At 41.3% G+C, this 16,529-nt stretch overlaps 1 protein-coding gene across 3 annotated transcripts in view; it reads right to left on the bottom strand.

Annotated features, from left to right (window-relative positions):
* Positions 1-1,560: 1,560 nt before the first annotated feature.
* The window catches only part of LOC149162547 (pyruvate decarboxylase 1-like), a 48,679-nt gene continuing 33,710 nt past the window's right edge, over positions 1,561-16,529 (bottom strand). For all 3 annotated transcript variants that reach the window (XM_089435736.1, XM_089435735.1, XM_089435737.1), the window contains exons 4-8: positions 4,589-5,150; positions 4,362-4,450; positions 3,675-3,792; positions 3,311-3,499; positions 1,561-1,810 (exon numbers count right to left, since the gene is read on the bottom strand). In XM_089435736.1, the coding sequence (XP_089291862.1) occupies positions 1,631-1,810; positions 3,311-3,499; positions 3,675-3,792; positions 4,362-4,450; positions 4,589-5,150 (1,138 nt within the window). In that variant the 3' untranslated portion in view covers positions 1,561-1,630. The remainder of the gene's footprint in view (positions 1,811-3,310; positions 3,500-3,674; positions 3,793-4,361; positions 4,451-4,588; positions 5,151-16,529) is intronic.

The following is a 16,529-nucleotide window of genomic DNA, read 5'->3' as shown; positions in this document are numbered from 1 at the left end:
CAACTTCAAAGGAATGAATTGCAAGAAAAGAGTGATACTTTCAAGTCTTTGAACCATCCAGATGATAAGTCATTCATCCCAACAACTTCAAGTGTCAAAGTTGTTCATGATCAAATTCCAATTTCTTCCAAACCCCTCATCAAGCCCTGGGAAGAGATTCAAAATAACAAGAATCGACGAGGCTTAGGATATGGCACTGATGACACCAACTTACATATCCCAGATTATTCCAAGCCAATTAAGTTTGTGAGTGCAGGATTTCTTGAACAACACACCTCCACAAGTTCTGAAAAAGTTGCAGACGAACAGAATTGCACGCAATCTGAAGTTGAAGTCCAACCGAAATGTTCTCATTGTCAAAGAACCGGTCATATGGAAGATCAGTGTTTTGATCTCCATCCTTGTCACCATTGTGGCAAGCAGAATCATTCCTCAGAAAGATGTCGCAATCAACAAAAATCAGGCAGATTGAAGATACATTATGAATGGATCGATCCTTGGGAATGGTCATCCACAGTCAAACGGTTGTCTCAGTTCTACAACCGACTACATTCACACATAGTGCAGCCAGCAGTGAACCGATGATGGTACTCTCATGCAGTTAAATGAGGGAGTACAACAGTGAAACTCTCCTACACCTGAAGGGGGGGAGTTCAAATATATTTTGGCGAAGATTGTCTCTCCTTTCAGTTGACAAAGGGGGGAAAATGTCAATGAAATTGACAAGTGATTGTCAGACTGAAAGTCTCAACAACATCAGCGAAGTAGCCAGTGGGTATCTTCATCAGCAGCCAGTGGGCATCTTCATCAGCCAATGGGCATTTGTCATTAGCAGTGAACATCAGCAAATTCGCCAGTGGGCGATCGACAGCCAAAGCAGCAGTGAGCAGCTTTCATCATAGCAAAAGCAACATTGAGTTGTTTTTCGACATCATCAGCCAGTGGGCGTTCATCAAATTGGGTCAGTGGACACCGGATGCTGTTTTCAAGCAAAGGGCAGTTGGATCCTTTTGCGGCTTGGCACATGATGGAGTTGTCAAGCGTCCTTCAGAGATTAATCAAGCATGCAGCTGATTCATGTTCTCTTCAGATTTGAGTTTTTTCCAGCATCCAGTTTTGGCGGTTTTTTCAGGCAATGTTTTTGAAGATCAACATGAGAACTTGGAAGATGGTTCTCGTTCTTATTTTTGGATTTATCATTGAGGGGGAGAATGTTAGACTCTCTCATAAAACAATAATAAATCCAAAAATAAATTAATTAATTAAAAATTCCAAGTTAGGAATTTGTGCCTAACTCTTGGATTGTTCCTCTAAGATAGGAGTTAGTTTAGGTAACTCCTATATTGATGTGTCTGGTGAGAAATTATCTCAACCAAAGGAGAAATTATCTCAACCAAAGGTGTCTAAGATAGCACGCACTATCTTGAGAACACTGTCTCTCATCTATTTATTTGTAACACTATTTCAATTATTTTGATGTAAGAATGAGAGTGAGAGAATACATGAGGCTTCAGCCTTTTTCCGTCAATATTGTGTCTCTGGTTTTTATATGTGTTTTTCTGCAATTTGTGTGAGTTAATCTTTTTTTCAATAGAAATTGCTTCCAATTGCTGGTCTTTTCGAAGCCTCCCTACTGAGGATTTGGTGTTTTCAGTGGCCTGCTGTTTGCTGCTGCGATTCTGGACCCCAACACAAGCAACTCTTTGCTCGTGTCATCCTTGTGTACAATAACTTCAATGAAGCATAAGCAATCCTTTTTGGGTCCCAGGGCATCTTTAATAGCCTCTACAACCTGTTCTTCCGTTTTAACCTGCACAGAAAGAAGCGCTGCTTTTAAATAATAAAACAAATACTTTGTACAGATAAATGGCCACTGGCATCCTGGAAAAAGGTCCACATTTTCTGAAGTATTGATAGCATGATACAAAACCATGCAGAGTTGAGAAGAACAAAATATTTCCATAATAAGAAGAAAAAAAATCCTGGAGCGTAAGATCATGCTGGAGAAATTTCAGCAAAAGAGTAATTGGGACATCTGCATTTTCTAGGGTGTTGGCATGATACTAAACCAGGGAGAGCTGACAAGAACATAAAACTCCCATCGAAAGAATCGACAAAAGAAACCAGCATTGAGAGATCCTGTTTGAGATGTTTCAACAAAAACAGACTAATAGGGTCATCCTGGAAAAGAATTCCACATTTTCTGAAGCATTGGCATGATATAAAACCATGTCGGAATGACGAGAACAGAAAACACCCTGACAAGAATCAACAAAAGAAACCAGCAGATTAAGATCATTCTAATTTGTTTGAGAAAATCAGCACCATGGACTAGTTCAGCGCAAGTTATTTTCTTGTTTAACTAGTCCCTCAATGGGCTGAGAAGCACAGAAACAGCTAGTGAAAGTAATAATTAAAAAGGTTCCACAAAGAATTACTGTCGCCCTGCCGCTGACAGATCTGTTTGTAACGTCAAGAGCATAACAGATTCCTCAAGAAGGATAAGTTCTGAACAATTAAAAGGGACGTCTCTTTAAGTATAGTCCTAGTCTACTGCAGATAAGTTTTTCTTTTACTGTTTTTCTTGTGCTGGTTGGAGTAATTTGGGGGAGGCTTAAAGATTAAATTTAGTTGTTGTGATTATGGCACAAAAAGTATATATTAAATACTAGGAGTATATCTACCTGTTGTGATTATAATACCAAGAGTATATCCATCTAGTTGTTGCAATTATAACACCAAGGGTATATCCATCTAGCTGTTGCACTTAAAACACGAAGAGTATATCCAACAGTGTGTAAGCCAAATATACCAGGAATTTATGACTTAGCAAGAATGAAGACTCCAGGAAGGTGGGGGAGCCTACTCCTTGAGCATTATCACAAGGGGCAACTATAAGACCATGAGTATATCAAACAGCCTCTAACCACTTAGCAAGAGCAGAGACTTCACTAAAGTGGGGGAGCCTACTCCTTCAGCCTTGTCACAAGAAGCCAAAAATGTCCCCTAAGATTTGAAATATGGTAAAAAAGATAATATCCAATTTTACCAACTACTGAATTATCCCAAAAAAAAAAAAACAAAAAAAAAACTCCCGAATGTTATGTTTTAAGAAAAAAGAGCTAGTTAAAAAGTGACCGTTTTAAGAAAAAAGAGCTAGTTAAAAAGTGGCCTTTAGCCTATGGCAAAAAGGACAAACAACCATACTAACACAATACGTTATTCACAAATAATTTCATGTCACAAGAGAAACAAGAAGCCCCTGTAAAAGGGTCGGCTAAGCTATGCTATGAATATAGATCAAAAATACCTTGACAGTCCAGCATTTCCCTTCACCGTTATGAATGGCATCTATTAAACCGGTGTAGTTCCAATTCTTTATAACATTGTATGGTCCATCATGAATTTGAGCCTCTACAGTGTATCCTCCATTATTAATCAGAAAAATGATACTGTTCTGCCCATATCGAATCATGGTAGACACTTCCTGGCCTGTGACCTGTTCAAATAAGGAAGAATATATTTAGGGATAAAAACTCAGACTAATTTTTGGAGGAAACATATAATTCCAATAGAATTCAATATTTCAAATCTTATAGACATCAGTACTAAGTAATTGTTATTAAATAAAACAATATTACAGAATCTGAAAGAAAAATCCTTGCAATCTGCACCTGGAAGCTTCCATCACCAATGCATGAAATTACACGCTTTTCTGGAATTGCTTGAGCATATCCCAGTGTTGCTGCCACAGACCAGCCGATTGATCCATACTGCATTTGGGACTCATACCTGCCAAACACACATTTAGTACAGGAAACAAGCAGCTTGCAAATATACAGAAAATTATACCTGCAAAAAGAGCACCATGACAGTAGGTCTCGCATCAGAGAAAAAGCATTTCTCTTTCGTCAGTCATATTGGATTTTTGGTGTTAGTGTTCTTTTGTTATGATTAACAGTAACATTTATTAGCAAGAAACTTGAAAATAAAAAATCAGGCATACTTATACATTTAGTCCTTCCGAAATTTTCTAAGCACAAGCTAAGAGACTAATAGACGAGAAAACTTACATTCCTGCCCTTACCATTCCAAACAGAGTGAACCTTAACATTTCCTTATGTTATTCATATTTGCTCAAAAGGATAAAGGGTACTTTTGTTTCATAGACAAAACCTTGCAGCCAGAAATGATGGCTTATGTTATTCATATTTGCTCAAAAGGATAAAGGGTACTTTTGTTTCATAGACAAAACCTTGCAGCCAGAAATGATGTGCCATAATATTGTAAAAAGCACTGAGCAAATGTAATACTCAATAACCAATAAGTTTCCACCTCTTGGCAACAAGCAGACTACTTACCCACACTTTTCTGGCAATTTGAGCTTCTGACAGTTGAACCAAGAGTCACCAGTTTCAGCGATTACAGTAGTTTCATTAGTTAGCATGCCCTGCAACCAACCATTTTATACCAGTGAATATCCACAATAATCTTGCTGCAAATGTGCTTTATAAGAACAACGCCAACTAAAAGACAATTGTCTGATTGATTCAACTTCAGAATCTGGTTAGATTCTTTAATGCCTTGCCTGAATGTGTTTGAATAGCACATTGACCCTTAAGGGCTCATTTGGTGCACTTTTCAAGGGAACACCTTCGGGTACAAAAATACGCCGATAATTTTCGAAAGATGTAGGGTTGTGTTTCACCTTCTTTGCCAGGGCTTCTAAGAAATCTTTCATCAACACACACCCAAAACTAGGCCCATTTCCGACCGTCACCCTGTTAGGCTCCACATCTATAGCTTTCTCTTTTTTCAAAAGTAATGAATATCCCACTGAACCAAGGTCATCGAAAATAGGCCCTGCAAATAAATATGCGTCTGCGGACTCAATTATTTCAGCACAAAACGAAGTACTTATTGCACCCCAGTAAGTCCCTATGAAATGAGGATGGGTCTCTGGGACCTCTCCCTTAGCAGAAGGCAATACAGCCACGGGATAACCCGATGCATCTGCTAATTCCATGAATGCACTTTTTGCCTTAGCAGCCCTCATCTTTGGCCCACATACCAACACTGGCTTCACTGCTGCATTTAAGAATTCTACTGTAATGTCCACCGCAGCTTCCAAAGTTTTCTGATTGCTTAGCCTACATAATTGATATAGTACAAAGGAAACCATGTCCAAGAAAGAAAGGTTAATTAAAGATCAACGGCTCATACCAGAACTTCATTATTTCACACCTAAAGCCATAATTAAATTTGGAAACCCCATATGAACTTGCGAAAAAATATTGAAAATCAACTCCAAGTAATATCAGACATGGACAATTAGCACAGGTTGAATCCGCCACAAATTATGAACTTATCAAACGTGGCCCAATCCAAAACTTCTTTTGAACTAAGAACCTCAATATATCCAAAACCATTCAATGAAGCTCAGAAAGTCCAGACAACAGATTCCTAACAGTTTAATACCATCTTTGCCAAATAAATGAAATGCTTGTAAATAGAATGATGCAATTCAAGTACTGGCTAAGGCAGTAGAACAACACTGCAAAATCTCCACTTTATTGTTTTGCGAGTAAAGAATGAGACGAAACCCAGATTTCAATAAATGAGAACAAATTAAGATAATCCCAACATCAGTATGATATATTTCATCCACTTTGTGACGTTTAAATTTTATAGGAAATGGTAACCGAAATACAGTGAATATAAATGCACACTGATCTCAATTAAATCATAATACAATTTGCCATTTATTTAGATATTATTTGGTATAAAAAATAAAGGAATCTACTTGTATAGCCAATTTAATGGTAGGTTAGTGTAGATGTCAGTTTAAAAAAAACTGGAGTTTGAAATTTTTTAGAGCTATTTTGTTGGATAAAATGGTATTTTTTTTTGCACCAGTTGTTGGTTAACAACTAGAAATATAAGTTTGCTCTGTGGCCATTGATGTATTTGGGGTATTTAATTAGTGGAGGGGAAATCAAGATAGATTATGTAAAGATGGAGGCCATCATAAAATGGCTTGTTCCTATTAATTTCATTGAAGTTAGGAGCTTTGTTGGGGTAGCACAGTACCTACAGAAGTTCATAGCATTATTTTTAGTAGTAGCTACACCACTCGACACCATAACAACAAGAAATAAGACTTTCTAGTGGAAAAAGAACCAACAAAATGCTTTTAACGAGCTGAAATGAAAGATTAGCATCACTTCTCACATCGCCAAATTTGCAAAAGCCTTTCAAAGTGGAGACAAATGCAATTCGGAGGAGTATTGATGCAAGGAAGTAAGCTGATATGCTATCATTCTAAAATGTTTCATGTGAGAGTCTTAAACTACCCTACTTATGATAAGGAGCTCTATGCCCTACCTCAATCTATTAATAAGTGGAGGCACTATTTGACGGGAAAGAAAACCATTATCCACTCAAATCATTAGCCACCACAGTATTTCTAGGCCATAGGAAACTTCAACAAACCAAGTTTACAAATAACTGGGGTATTTGTGGTAATTTCATCTATTCATCAAGTATAAGAAGGGAAACACTAATAAGTTGGTAGACATGCTTTCATGGCCACCCACATCCAAATTACAACTTCTGGAATTCTTATGCACATGGAGCCTTTTACCCATGATGCATACTAGGAAGCATTTGTAGAAGATGAGTTCAAAGAGGTATTTCAACAACTACAGGGATAGATTCATATAGAAGAAGGTGCCAAGAAGGATGATTATCATTTTCAGAATGAGTTACTCTACAAGCTAGACGAGCTTGTTGTTCATAAAGATGAAAGAATGCAACTTATCAAAGAAGCTCACACCTCAAAGGTTGTAGAGCATTTTGGCATTGGGAAGACAGTTGCTAACTTACAAAGGTATGTGTACAAACTCATAATGCAAAAAAAATGTATCATGATATAGTAAAATGTCCATACTTTGTTGTACTAGCAAGCCTAGTAATAGAAGGCAAGGTCTATACCATCCTTTACTTGTACCCACTCAACCTTGGGAAAGCATTTCCATGGATTTCGTGTGTGGTTACCAACAAATTGGAATGAACATAAATATTTATTTGATAGGGCCAATAAGATGTGCATTATTTTTCCTTGACAAGAAGTATCAAACCTGCTTTTTGAATGGGCATGGATGCACTTTTGGGGTATATAGGAACATCATCTTAGACGGGGATACTAGATTCCTTAATGCCTTTTAGACTACAGTTTGGGAGAAGATGGACACTAAGTTGAAGAAATCTACAACAGTCTATCTATTGGCTTGAGGGGGACTGACTCAGGTTCAGTGTGTGTTAGCCAAACAAATCCCTATACTATTGTCCCTTTCGGCATCAGCCCGCGGAGTGCGGACTGAAGTCTCACCCGAAGCAGTATGGGGCGATGTTGGAACCAAGTTTTCGCACCCTTGAGATGGATGTGATGTCGATATATTCCAGCTATACCTACCTTCGCGCAGGTTGCTTAGCCCTCTGTCCCACCCTTCAATACCTTTGCGAAAGGGTACAATTGGTTTTAGCGCAACCCTAACCTACTGTTCAGGGACTTTTGCGCTACTAGGGCAGCAAACTGCGATATCTCCCAAACTAGGCTAAGTGTTCTACTTATCTTATTAACCGATCTTAGTTAGCTTTGCGTAAATAGATGTTCTTACTTGCATTCATTTAACCAACACATTTACAGACATTCACGCATCATATAAGCATTATAAGTGAAATTCATACCCAACATAACTAGATGCATAAACAGGAAATAGAGACGCAGAAATTGTAGAGTACTTCTCTTTATTGATAATTCTATATGATTACAAACTCGTCCCCCTGTGCACTTAGCTACAAGGGTTGGCGCACTCAGCTGCAGAGCCTCTACCTACGCTACAACCCAAGACTTAGACTTCTTTCTCTAAAGCTATGACTCTCTTACATGTCGATGCCACTAACTACTTAGAGTTTAACTCTTTTTATACAATCCCATGGTCCGTAGACCATGGATAGATCTCTTACAGCCGACATTACATTTCCAAAATAAGGGCAGACAAGCTGTTAAAATTGGCAACCAAGGCAAAACTTCATGTGGGTCATCTTATTCATGGCTAATAATATTTTTATTAGATTCCTCTCGTCGAGAGGTGTAGGATTGATATAAAGATCATCCAATTCCGATAAGTATTCATGGAGATATGAATTTATTTTGATTATGGAATTATTATCAAGCCGACCTACAACTCATGTAGGCTCAGAAGCCCAACAGTCGCATCTATTCACCCACCAACGTTGTGTATAAATATAAAAGGACTTTTCCTCATTTGGACTCACTCATCTCATCACATCTCTCTCTCTACTGCGCAGATATGAGTCTCTTCTCTACTGCGTTGAAATGGGTCTCTCTCTCACACATGTGAAGCCGGAAACTGCTGAAACTGAAGCTGCAACTGCAGAAGTAAAGATTGACTTGCGTGGCCTAGAAGATCTCCTCTTTGGAACTGCGTTGTAGGTTCATCTGAACCTCCTTTGAAAGCCACAACTTTTGGTGGTGGAATGAAGTCAATCCGACGAACGGTTTGCAAGATATCGACTACCCTAGTTTGAAGCCGAAAACTGCTGAAACTGAAGCTGCAACTGCAGAAGTAAAGATTGACTTGCGTGGCCTCGAAGATCTCCTCATCTGAACCTCCTTTGAAAGCCGCAACTTTGGGTGGTGGAATGAAATCAATCCGACGAACGGTTTGCAAGATATCGACTGCCCTAGTTTGAAGCCGGAAACTGCTGAAACTGAAGCTGCAACTGCAGAAGTAAAGATTGACTTGCGTGGCCTAGAAGATCTCCTCATCTGAACTGCGTTGTAGGTTCATCTGAACCTCCTCTGGAAGCCGAAACTTTTGGTGGTGGAATGAAGTCAATCCGACGGTCGGTTTGTGAGATATGGTCTGCCCTAGTTTGATAATGAAGCCGCTAATGCTGATGCTGCTGATCTAGGGTTTGCTACTTCTGATATGAATCAAATTTATTGTACTATTTCTCTCTGCTGAATTATTAAAGATAAAAGAAGATTTGATCAAAGGGTTTCCCCACACATTGTGGGGTTTGTCCCTAGCTAGCCGCCACATCTTGTGTCTCTTGTCTTGGCTTGTTTTCTGTCGATCGTTTAACGTTCTATCTGCACTTTACTTTATGTACATGTGATTGCTAATCGGTGGAATATAATAAGAAAAAGAAGTAAACTGTTATAAGTATAGAAGATACCATAACTTAACATGGTATCAGAGCTGAGGTGAAGACAAAGCCCGAGCAAGAGCAAGAGCAATCATTGAAGAGAAGATTGGCAAGGCTATCCTAAAAGAACTATGGGGTCCTCAACTCTCTTTCCTGCCGAAGACAAGCTCCTGAGAAAGCTGACTATCACGGATGGAAGATGTTTATCGATCTAACCCTTGAAGATCAAGGAGTGCTGGACCATGTAAGAGGCAATATTGTTGAGCCTTCATCAAATGCATCTGTTGCTGCCTGGAACAAATGGAAAAATGGAGAAGTCAAAACAAAGAATATCATCCGGGACTCTATCGACAAGCGCTTGATGGCCTACATCTCTGATCTAGACACCTCCAAGGAAATCTACGACAGACTGGTGAGTTTATTTAAAGTTAATGATGCAAATCAAGTTTTGTTTCTTAGAAATAAGTTGAGAGAAATCAAGAAGGGTAAAGATGAAAGTATGCAAGCATACTTCTTAAGAATCACCGAGATCAAGAACGATCTCCTATCTATTGGGGCAACCATTACTGACAGAGAAATGGCACTCATAACTCTCGGAGGATTACCATCTGAATGGTATGTGTTCAAGACTACTCTTCTGAACTATAATGTAATTCCTGGTTTCAAGGAATTAATGGCTAGATGCATTCAAGGAGAAACAAGGGAAGAAGAGCAAGAAATGCCCATGCCTAAAGGTCCTCCTGCTGCTTTCTCTTCTCATGCTAAGAGAAGAAATAATTCTAGGTCTAAATCAAAAAGAAAGGATGGATCTAAGGGTGGAAGAAAAGGACGATGTTTCATCTGCGATGAGGCAGGCCACTATGCAAGGAAGTGCCCTGATAGAAAGTACTTACACTGGGATGATGATCAAAATCCCTCTGATGGCAATCAAAGGAATGACAAATTCAACAGCAAAGGTAAGAGGAGAGTTGGGAATCAAGGAAGAGGACAAGCATTCAAGAAGGCTAGAAATTCTAGGATTTATTAAATGCACCTGACCTCAAAAGGAACCTAGTGTCCATCTTGGCAATGGAAGACAGAGGCTACCAGGTAACCTTCAACAATGGCAAGGTATGTATATGGAAAAATAATGTTAAAGATGCCTTTACTCTTGGGTTTAGTTTTGATTCATTATATCAGGTCGATGGAAGTCCACTAGGTGTCATGTCTTGTGACACAACTCTTTAGTCCGAACTTTGGCATCGGAGGTTTGCCCACCTTCATTACAAAGCTCTACCCGATGTAAGACAGATGGTAACAAGGATGCCCGAATTCCAAGTAGAGAAAGAAGGTGTATGTCCGGGATGTGCCAAAGGAAAGCTCAAAAGGGGACCATTCCCCTCAAGCCAAAGCCAAGACCTCCGATATATTACAATTGTTTTACTCAGGCATACCTGAGGTTGGGATTAAGAGGGAGACTACTACACCACATACTCCTGAGCAGAATGGTGTGGTGGGAAGGAAGAACCACATGATGATGGAAGCTGTCCGGGCCATGCTACATGATCAAATACTTCCAAAGTTTCTATGGGCATGATCAATGCTCGATGCCCTCATCAAGCATTGGGTTCCTAAACTCCTGAAGAAATGTTCACCGCCGGTCAAAGGGAAGTCGTGATTAGTCATGATGTCACCTTTGACAAAGATATGGCTCTCAGCAAGGTGGACAATCTGCTGACTTTGAGTAGCTCTCAAGAAGCTGACACCAGGAAACCGAAAGAAAAGGATGATGAATCAATGCCTGCTGTAGAAGAACCCATGGATCCGATTGATCCTCATCCACATGAGCCTTCCTCTTCTAGGAAGAGGCCTTCATGGCTTAGGGGGATACTTGATGAGGCTGAAGGACATGCTGCACCCTAAGGAACCTTCCATCAAAGTAAGAAACTTAACAGGTATCAGGGATACCTAACCATCATGAGCACGATCATACAAAATGAACCTTCATCATTCTCAGATGTCGTCAAGCATTAACCATGGAAGGATGCTATGACCATAGAATATGAGTCTATTACGGAGAATGATGTCTGGGAAGTAGTTCCTAGACCCTGGACAAGACAATTGTTACTTCAAAATGACTTTACAAGATAAAGCATGCAGCAAATGGAAGTATGGAAAAGTATAAGGTTCATTTTGTTGCTCGTTGTTTATCCCAGAAGGAAGGTATAGACTATGATATTTGCACCTATTGCCAGATATACGACCATTCGCTTGATCATAGCCCTTGTGGCTTCACAAGGATGGAAACTACATCAGATGGATGTCAAGACCGGGTTCTTGCATGGTTCTATCAAAGAAGAAGTCTATGTGGAGCAACCTAAAGGATTTGAGATTTATGATTGAAAATCTCATGTATGCAGGTTGAAGAAGGCTCTCTATGGGCTGAAGCAAGCACCCCGAGCATGGTATGAGAGGATCGATAGCTACTTGATGAAGCTAGGATTCACTAGGAGTGAAGCTGATCCTAACCTTTACTTTAAAGTTGAAGATGACAAGCCTCTCATACTGGTGTTGTATGTGGATGACCTCTTTCTAACAGGTGCAAACCCTCTCATTCACAAATGTAAGAGGGAGATGGCTTCTGAATTTGAAATGAAGGACCAAGGACTTGAAGTGTGGCAGAAGCCAAGGGATATTTTCCTATCTCAAGGAAAATATGTGGTAAACATATTGGAAAGATTCGGTATGATGGACTGCAAGCCTGTGACTACCTCGAGGATCTTAACTTTTAGAAGTTATATGGTAGTGATGTCGGACCAAACTTGGGAAATGCCTCTGAGTTTCAAAAACTCATTCACATTGATGTTCTTGGTGAACCTCCGTCCGAACATATGCTTCGCAGTTAGCACTGTGAGCTCATATTTGGTTGAGCCTCATTGCATTGATGCCAGGAATCTTCTGATATGTCTTCAAGACACTATCTCTCATGGATTAAGATACACTGTCAGAGATGTGAGACTACTTGGATATACTGATGTTGATTGGGCAGGCAGTGTGGTGGACCGTAAGAGCACTTCCGGGTGCTGTTTCACCTTGGGATCTGCTTCGATATCCTGGATGAGCAGGAAGCGGAAGTCGGTGGCTTTGAACACCGTCGAATCAGGATATATTTTTGCTAGCATGACCTCGTGTGAGGCAGTCTGGTTGCGAAAGCTCTTCAGTGAGCTGTTTGGATTTACATTGGATACCACTGTGATTCTCTATAACAACCAGAGGTGGGATTCGATTATTGAGGAATCCTATATTCTTCGATTGCTCCAGCAAATAGACATCATTTGGGATATGGTAATTTGATGAGCAAGGAGGCTCCATCGCATTAAGATGATGTACAGGTTGATACACCTTGTCAAAGCCCCAAGGAAAGATCTAATCTGTGATTTTCCCAAGCAACTTGGAGTCGACAAGAAACCTTTGTACAAGGGTCCTGCATGTTCCATACATTGAGCTCTGGGAGCTCTGAGGGCTTGCAGTTCCTACTGGAGCAACATATGACCACAAGGTGACTCACCCTCCCCTGGTGGTGCACACTGGAACAAGATGATTCGCTCTCTTGTGGGACAAGATGATTCGCTCTCTTGTGGAACAGGATGATTCGCTCTCCTGTGTAGCAGGATGATTAGTTCTCCTGTGAGGCCTGGATTGATGTGTTCTCCATGGCAGCCTGGATTGATGTGTTCTCCATGGCAATTGTAGCAGGATTGATGTGTTCTCCTGTGAGGACAGGATTGATTAGTTCTCCTGTCGAGGCATCCTACCCATGCAGTCTGGGACTCATGGGAAGTACCTCTCATCTGATCAATGAGCAAGGAAATGAAGTTAGGGACCATAGTAGTACCGATGGATGCATCATTGTAACTACCGTACTCCCTACCCTAGGATGACCTCCATTGATCTGGGATCAATGATACTGGTCCGGGACCAGTGGTAGGAGTTGTACCATACTATGACGCTGACTTCGGGTCGGTTGAGACTGGTCTAGGATCAGTGGTACATACTCTGAGACTGACTTTGAGTCAGTGGAGGATGATACTGGTCTAGGACCAGTGGAGTTGTACTCACTATGATGCTAACTTCGGGTTGGTTGAGACTGGTCTGGGACCAGTGGTACATTCTCTGAGACTGAATTTGAGTCAGTATGATACATCCTCGATCATTTCTTCTTCTTTATAATTCGGACAAAAGCAGAGCAGAACAGAACAATGCAAGAGCAGAGCAGAACAGAGCAAAACAGTACAGATCAGTGCAGGGCAGAACAAGACAAAGCAGAACAGGGAGAATAGAGCAGAGTAGGGCAAGTGTCAGGCTGTACAGGGCAGTGCATTTGATGGATGAATAGTAACGACCGATAGACAGATTGCAGATGAAGTTCTCCATGGTTGAGAGGGAGTGTTAAAATTGGCAACCAGGGCAAAACTTCATGTGAGTCATCTTATTCATGGCTAATAATATTTTTATTAGATTCCTCTCATCGAGAGGTGTAGGATTGATATAAAGATCATCCAATTCCGATAAGTATTCATGGAGATATGAATTTATTTTGATTATGGAATTATTATCAAGCCGACCTACAACTCATGTAGGCTCAGAAGCCCAACAGTCGCATCTATTCACCCACCAACGTTGTGTATAAATATAAGAGGACTTTTCCTCATTTGGACTCACTCATCTCATCACATCTCTCTCTCTCTACTGCGTTGAAATGGGTCTCTCTCTCTCACACATGTGAAGCCGGAAACTGCTGAAACTGAAGCTGCAACTGCAGAAGTAAAGATTGACTTGCGTGGCCTAGAAGATCTCCTCTTTGGAACTGCGTTGTAGGTTCATCTGAACCTCCTTTGAAAGCCGCAACTTTTGGTGGTGGAATGAAGTCAATCCGACAAACGGTTTGCAAGATATCGACTGCCCTAGTTTGAAGCCGGAAACTGCTGAAACTGAAGCTGCAACTGCAGAAGTAAAGATTGACTTGCGTGGCCTAGAAGATCTCCTCATCTGAACTACGTTGTAGGTTCATCTGAAACTCCTTTGAAAGCCGCAACTTTTGGTGGTGGAATGAAGTCAATCCGACGAACGGTTTGCAAGATATCGACTGCCCTAGTTTGAAGCCGGAAACTGCTGAAACTGAAGCTGCAACTGCAGAAGTAAAGATTGACTTGCGTGGCCTAGAAGATCTCCTCATCTGAACTGCACTGTAGGTTCATCTGAACCTCCTCTGGAAGCCGAAATTTTTGGTGGTGGAATGAAGTCAATCCGACGGTCGGTTTGTGAGATATGGTCTGCCCTAGTTTGATAATGAAGCCGCTAATGCTAATGCTACTGATCTAGGGTTTGCTACTGCTGATATGAATCAGATTTATTGTACTATTTCTCTCTGCTGAATTATTGAAGATAAAAGAAGATTTGATCAAAGGGTTTCCCCACACATTGTGGGGTTTGTCCCTAGCTAGCCGCCACATCTTGTGTCTCTTGTCTTGGCTTATTTTCTGTCGATCGTTTAATGTTCTATCTGCACTTTACTTTATGTACATGTGATTGCTAATCGGTGGAATATAATAAGAAAAAGAAGTAAACTGTTATAAGCATAGAACATACCATAACTTAACACTATGACTCTTTAATACCTACGCGCTTCGTGACCACAAAATGCAGAGCCTTTACACTTGGATTACAAAATTTGGCCAAAATATGGGCTTTTAGCCCCAAACTACCCTTGGGGGATCCCATGCCCAACCGATCCCCAACACAAACATTGTGACTCGCCCTCAATTCACTCTGCAGGCATGGAGATCTTAGCATGAAGACCTCCCAGCTCTGTTTGGATGACCGCAACCTCGGCAACGCACTGAGTGGATGCCTACTGGACTTCTTCCACTCTCTGCTCGGCAACTGACACTGAACTGCTACCCTGAATCTTCTGTTGAGTTGACTACAGTTTCGCGAGCTTTCCTTCAATGGAAGCTGTGATCGTATATGCCTCGTCTATCCATGGTTGTAGGTGCGCTTGTAGGACCACTTCTTTGTGTTGAGCGACATCCACCTGTTCCTTAAGTGCCTTTGCCCCTGCTTCCATGCGAGCCTCTATGTGAGGGCGACTGTCTGCGTGGTCCCTTTGACCTCGCCATACCTTTGTTGTAGCTCCCGCGCCTCTGTCTCCAGGCGCTCTACATTCGGGTCCTACAACAGGGTGGTCAAGACCTCGAATGACTATTCAAAGAGTCACGTGCAGTCTGCTACTACACTGTCAACCGCCGCTATTGTTGTTGTAACAGCGATGGCACGTTATTCCTTGAATTCTGGTGGAGTTGAAGGCTGAGCCCTTAACTACAAGTCTGTGATCTGTAGGTTCAACTCCAACTAAATCCTAACCATCTATATCCGAGCATCACGCACACCTGTGGCCAACTTGTGGACGCGCGCATCAATTGGTTCTTCTGCCTGAATGTCCAACTCCGGGACCATTTGGCAGGCTTCCTCCATAACCTGCATGATCTGCTTATTTTGTTACACTGCCTCGTTGTGCTACAGGCCCAACTGCTCAATATTGATGCGTTGCTCGCTCATCACCTGTAGAGTGTGACTCTCCTGGGCCCTAAGTTCCGTGGTGACTCCATCCTACAAGAGGTCGAGCGTCTCTTGAGGGAGTGCGACTAGATTCAATCCCACCCCTTTCAGGCTGCTGACCGTGGACCTGTCGGCCTCATTTTATGTAGTAAGTGCCCCATCTGGTAGCAGTATCATGTTGATCACCCTTATGCGCAACATCTCTTCGGCAGCTGAAGTGTCGATCGTGAGGCTGGTGGAGTGTGAGCCTGCAACTCCTGCAGCTCTATCTAGAGAGCCCCTAATACCAATTGTTGTTGTTCTTTGAACTGTTGGAGGGCCTCCATAGTGACATCCCTCACTGTTTCTCCAATATCGTGCAAATCCCCCTCAATGATGTTGATTAGGTCGAAGGATGTCTTTAACGCCTTGGTTTTTTTTCGTGGCACTGCCTTCTCTTGCAGTCGTTGATGCTTGAGTTGGGTGGACATTGTCTACGAGTCCGCGCCACCTTGTTTTGTTGGCTCCTTTGTTTCTACTTTAGTCTTGCGCAAAGGTGACTTCTGTCCTTTACGCTCTTCTCCTCCTATCTTCTGTTGTTCGGCCAATTTCGCGGCATCACATGCTACCTGGGTCTTAGCCTTTGCTTCCTCTTTCTTGCGCTTCTCAGCTAGCTACGCCATTCAGAGTTTTGTTTCTTCCTTCTTACGCTACGC

The sequence above is a fragment of the Pinus tabuliformis genome, chromosome 5_2 (genome assembly GCF_031772625.1).
Source record: "Pinus tabuliformis cultivar Carrire ecotype Pingquan chromosome 5_2, CPIR1, whole genome shotgun sequence".
NCBI lineage: Eukaryota > Viridiplantae > Streptophyta > Pinopsida > Pinales > Pinaceae > Pinus > Pinus tabuliformis.
This window is presented reverse-complemented; position numbering and strand designations above follow the sequence as displayed.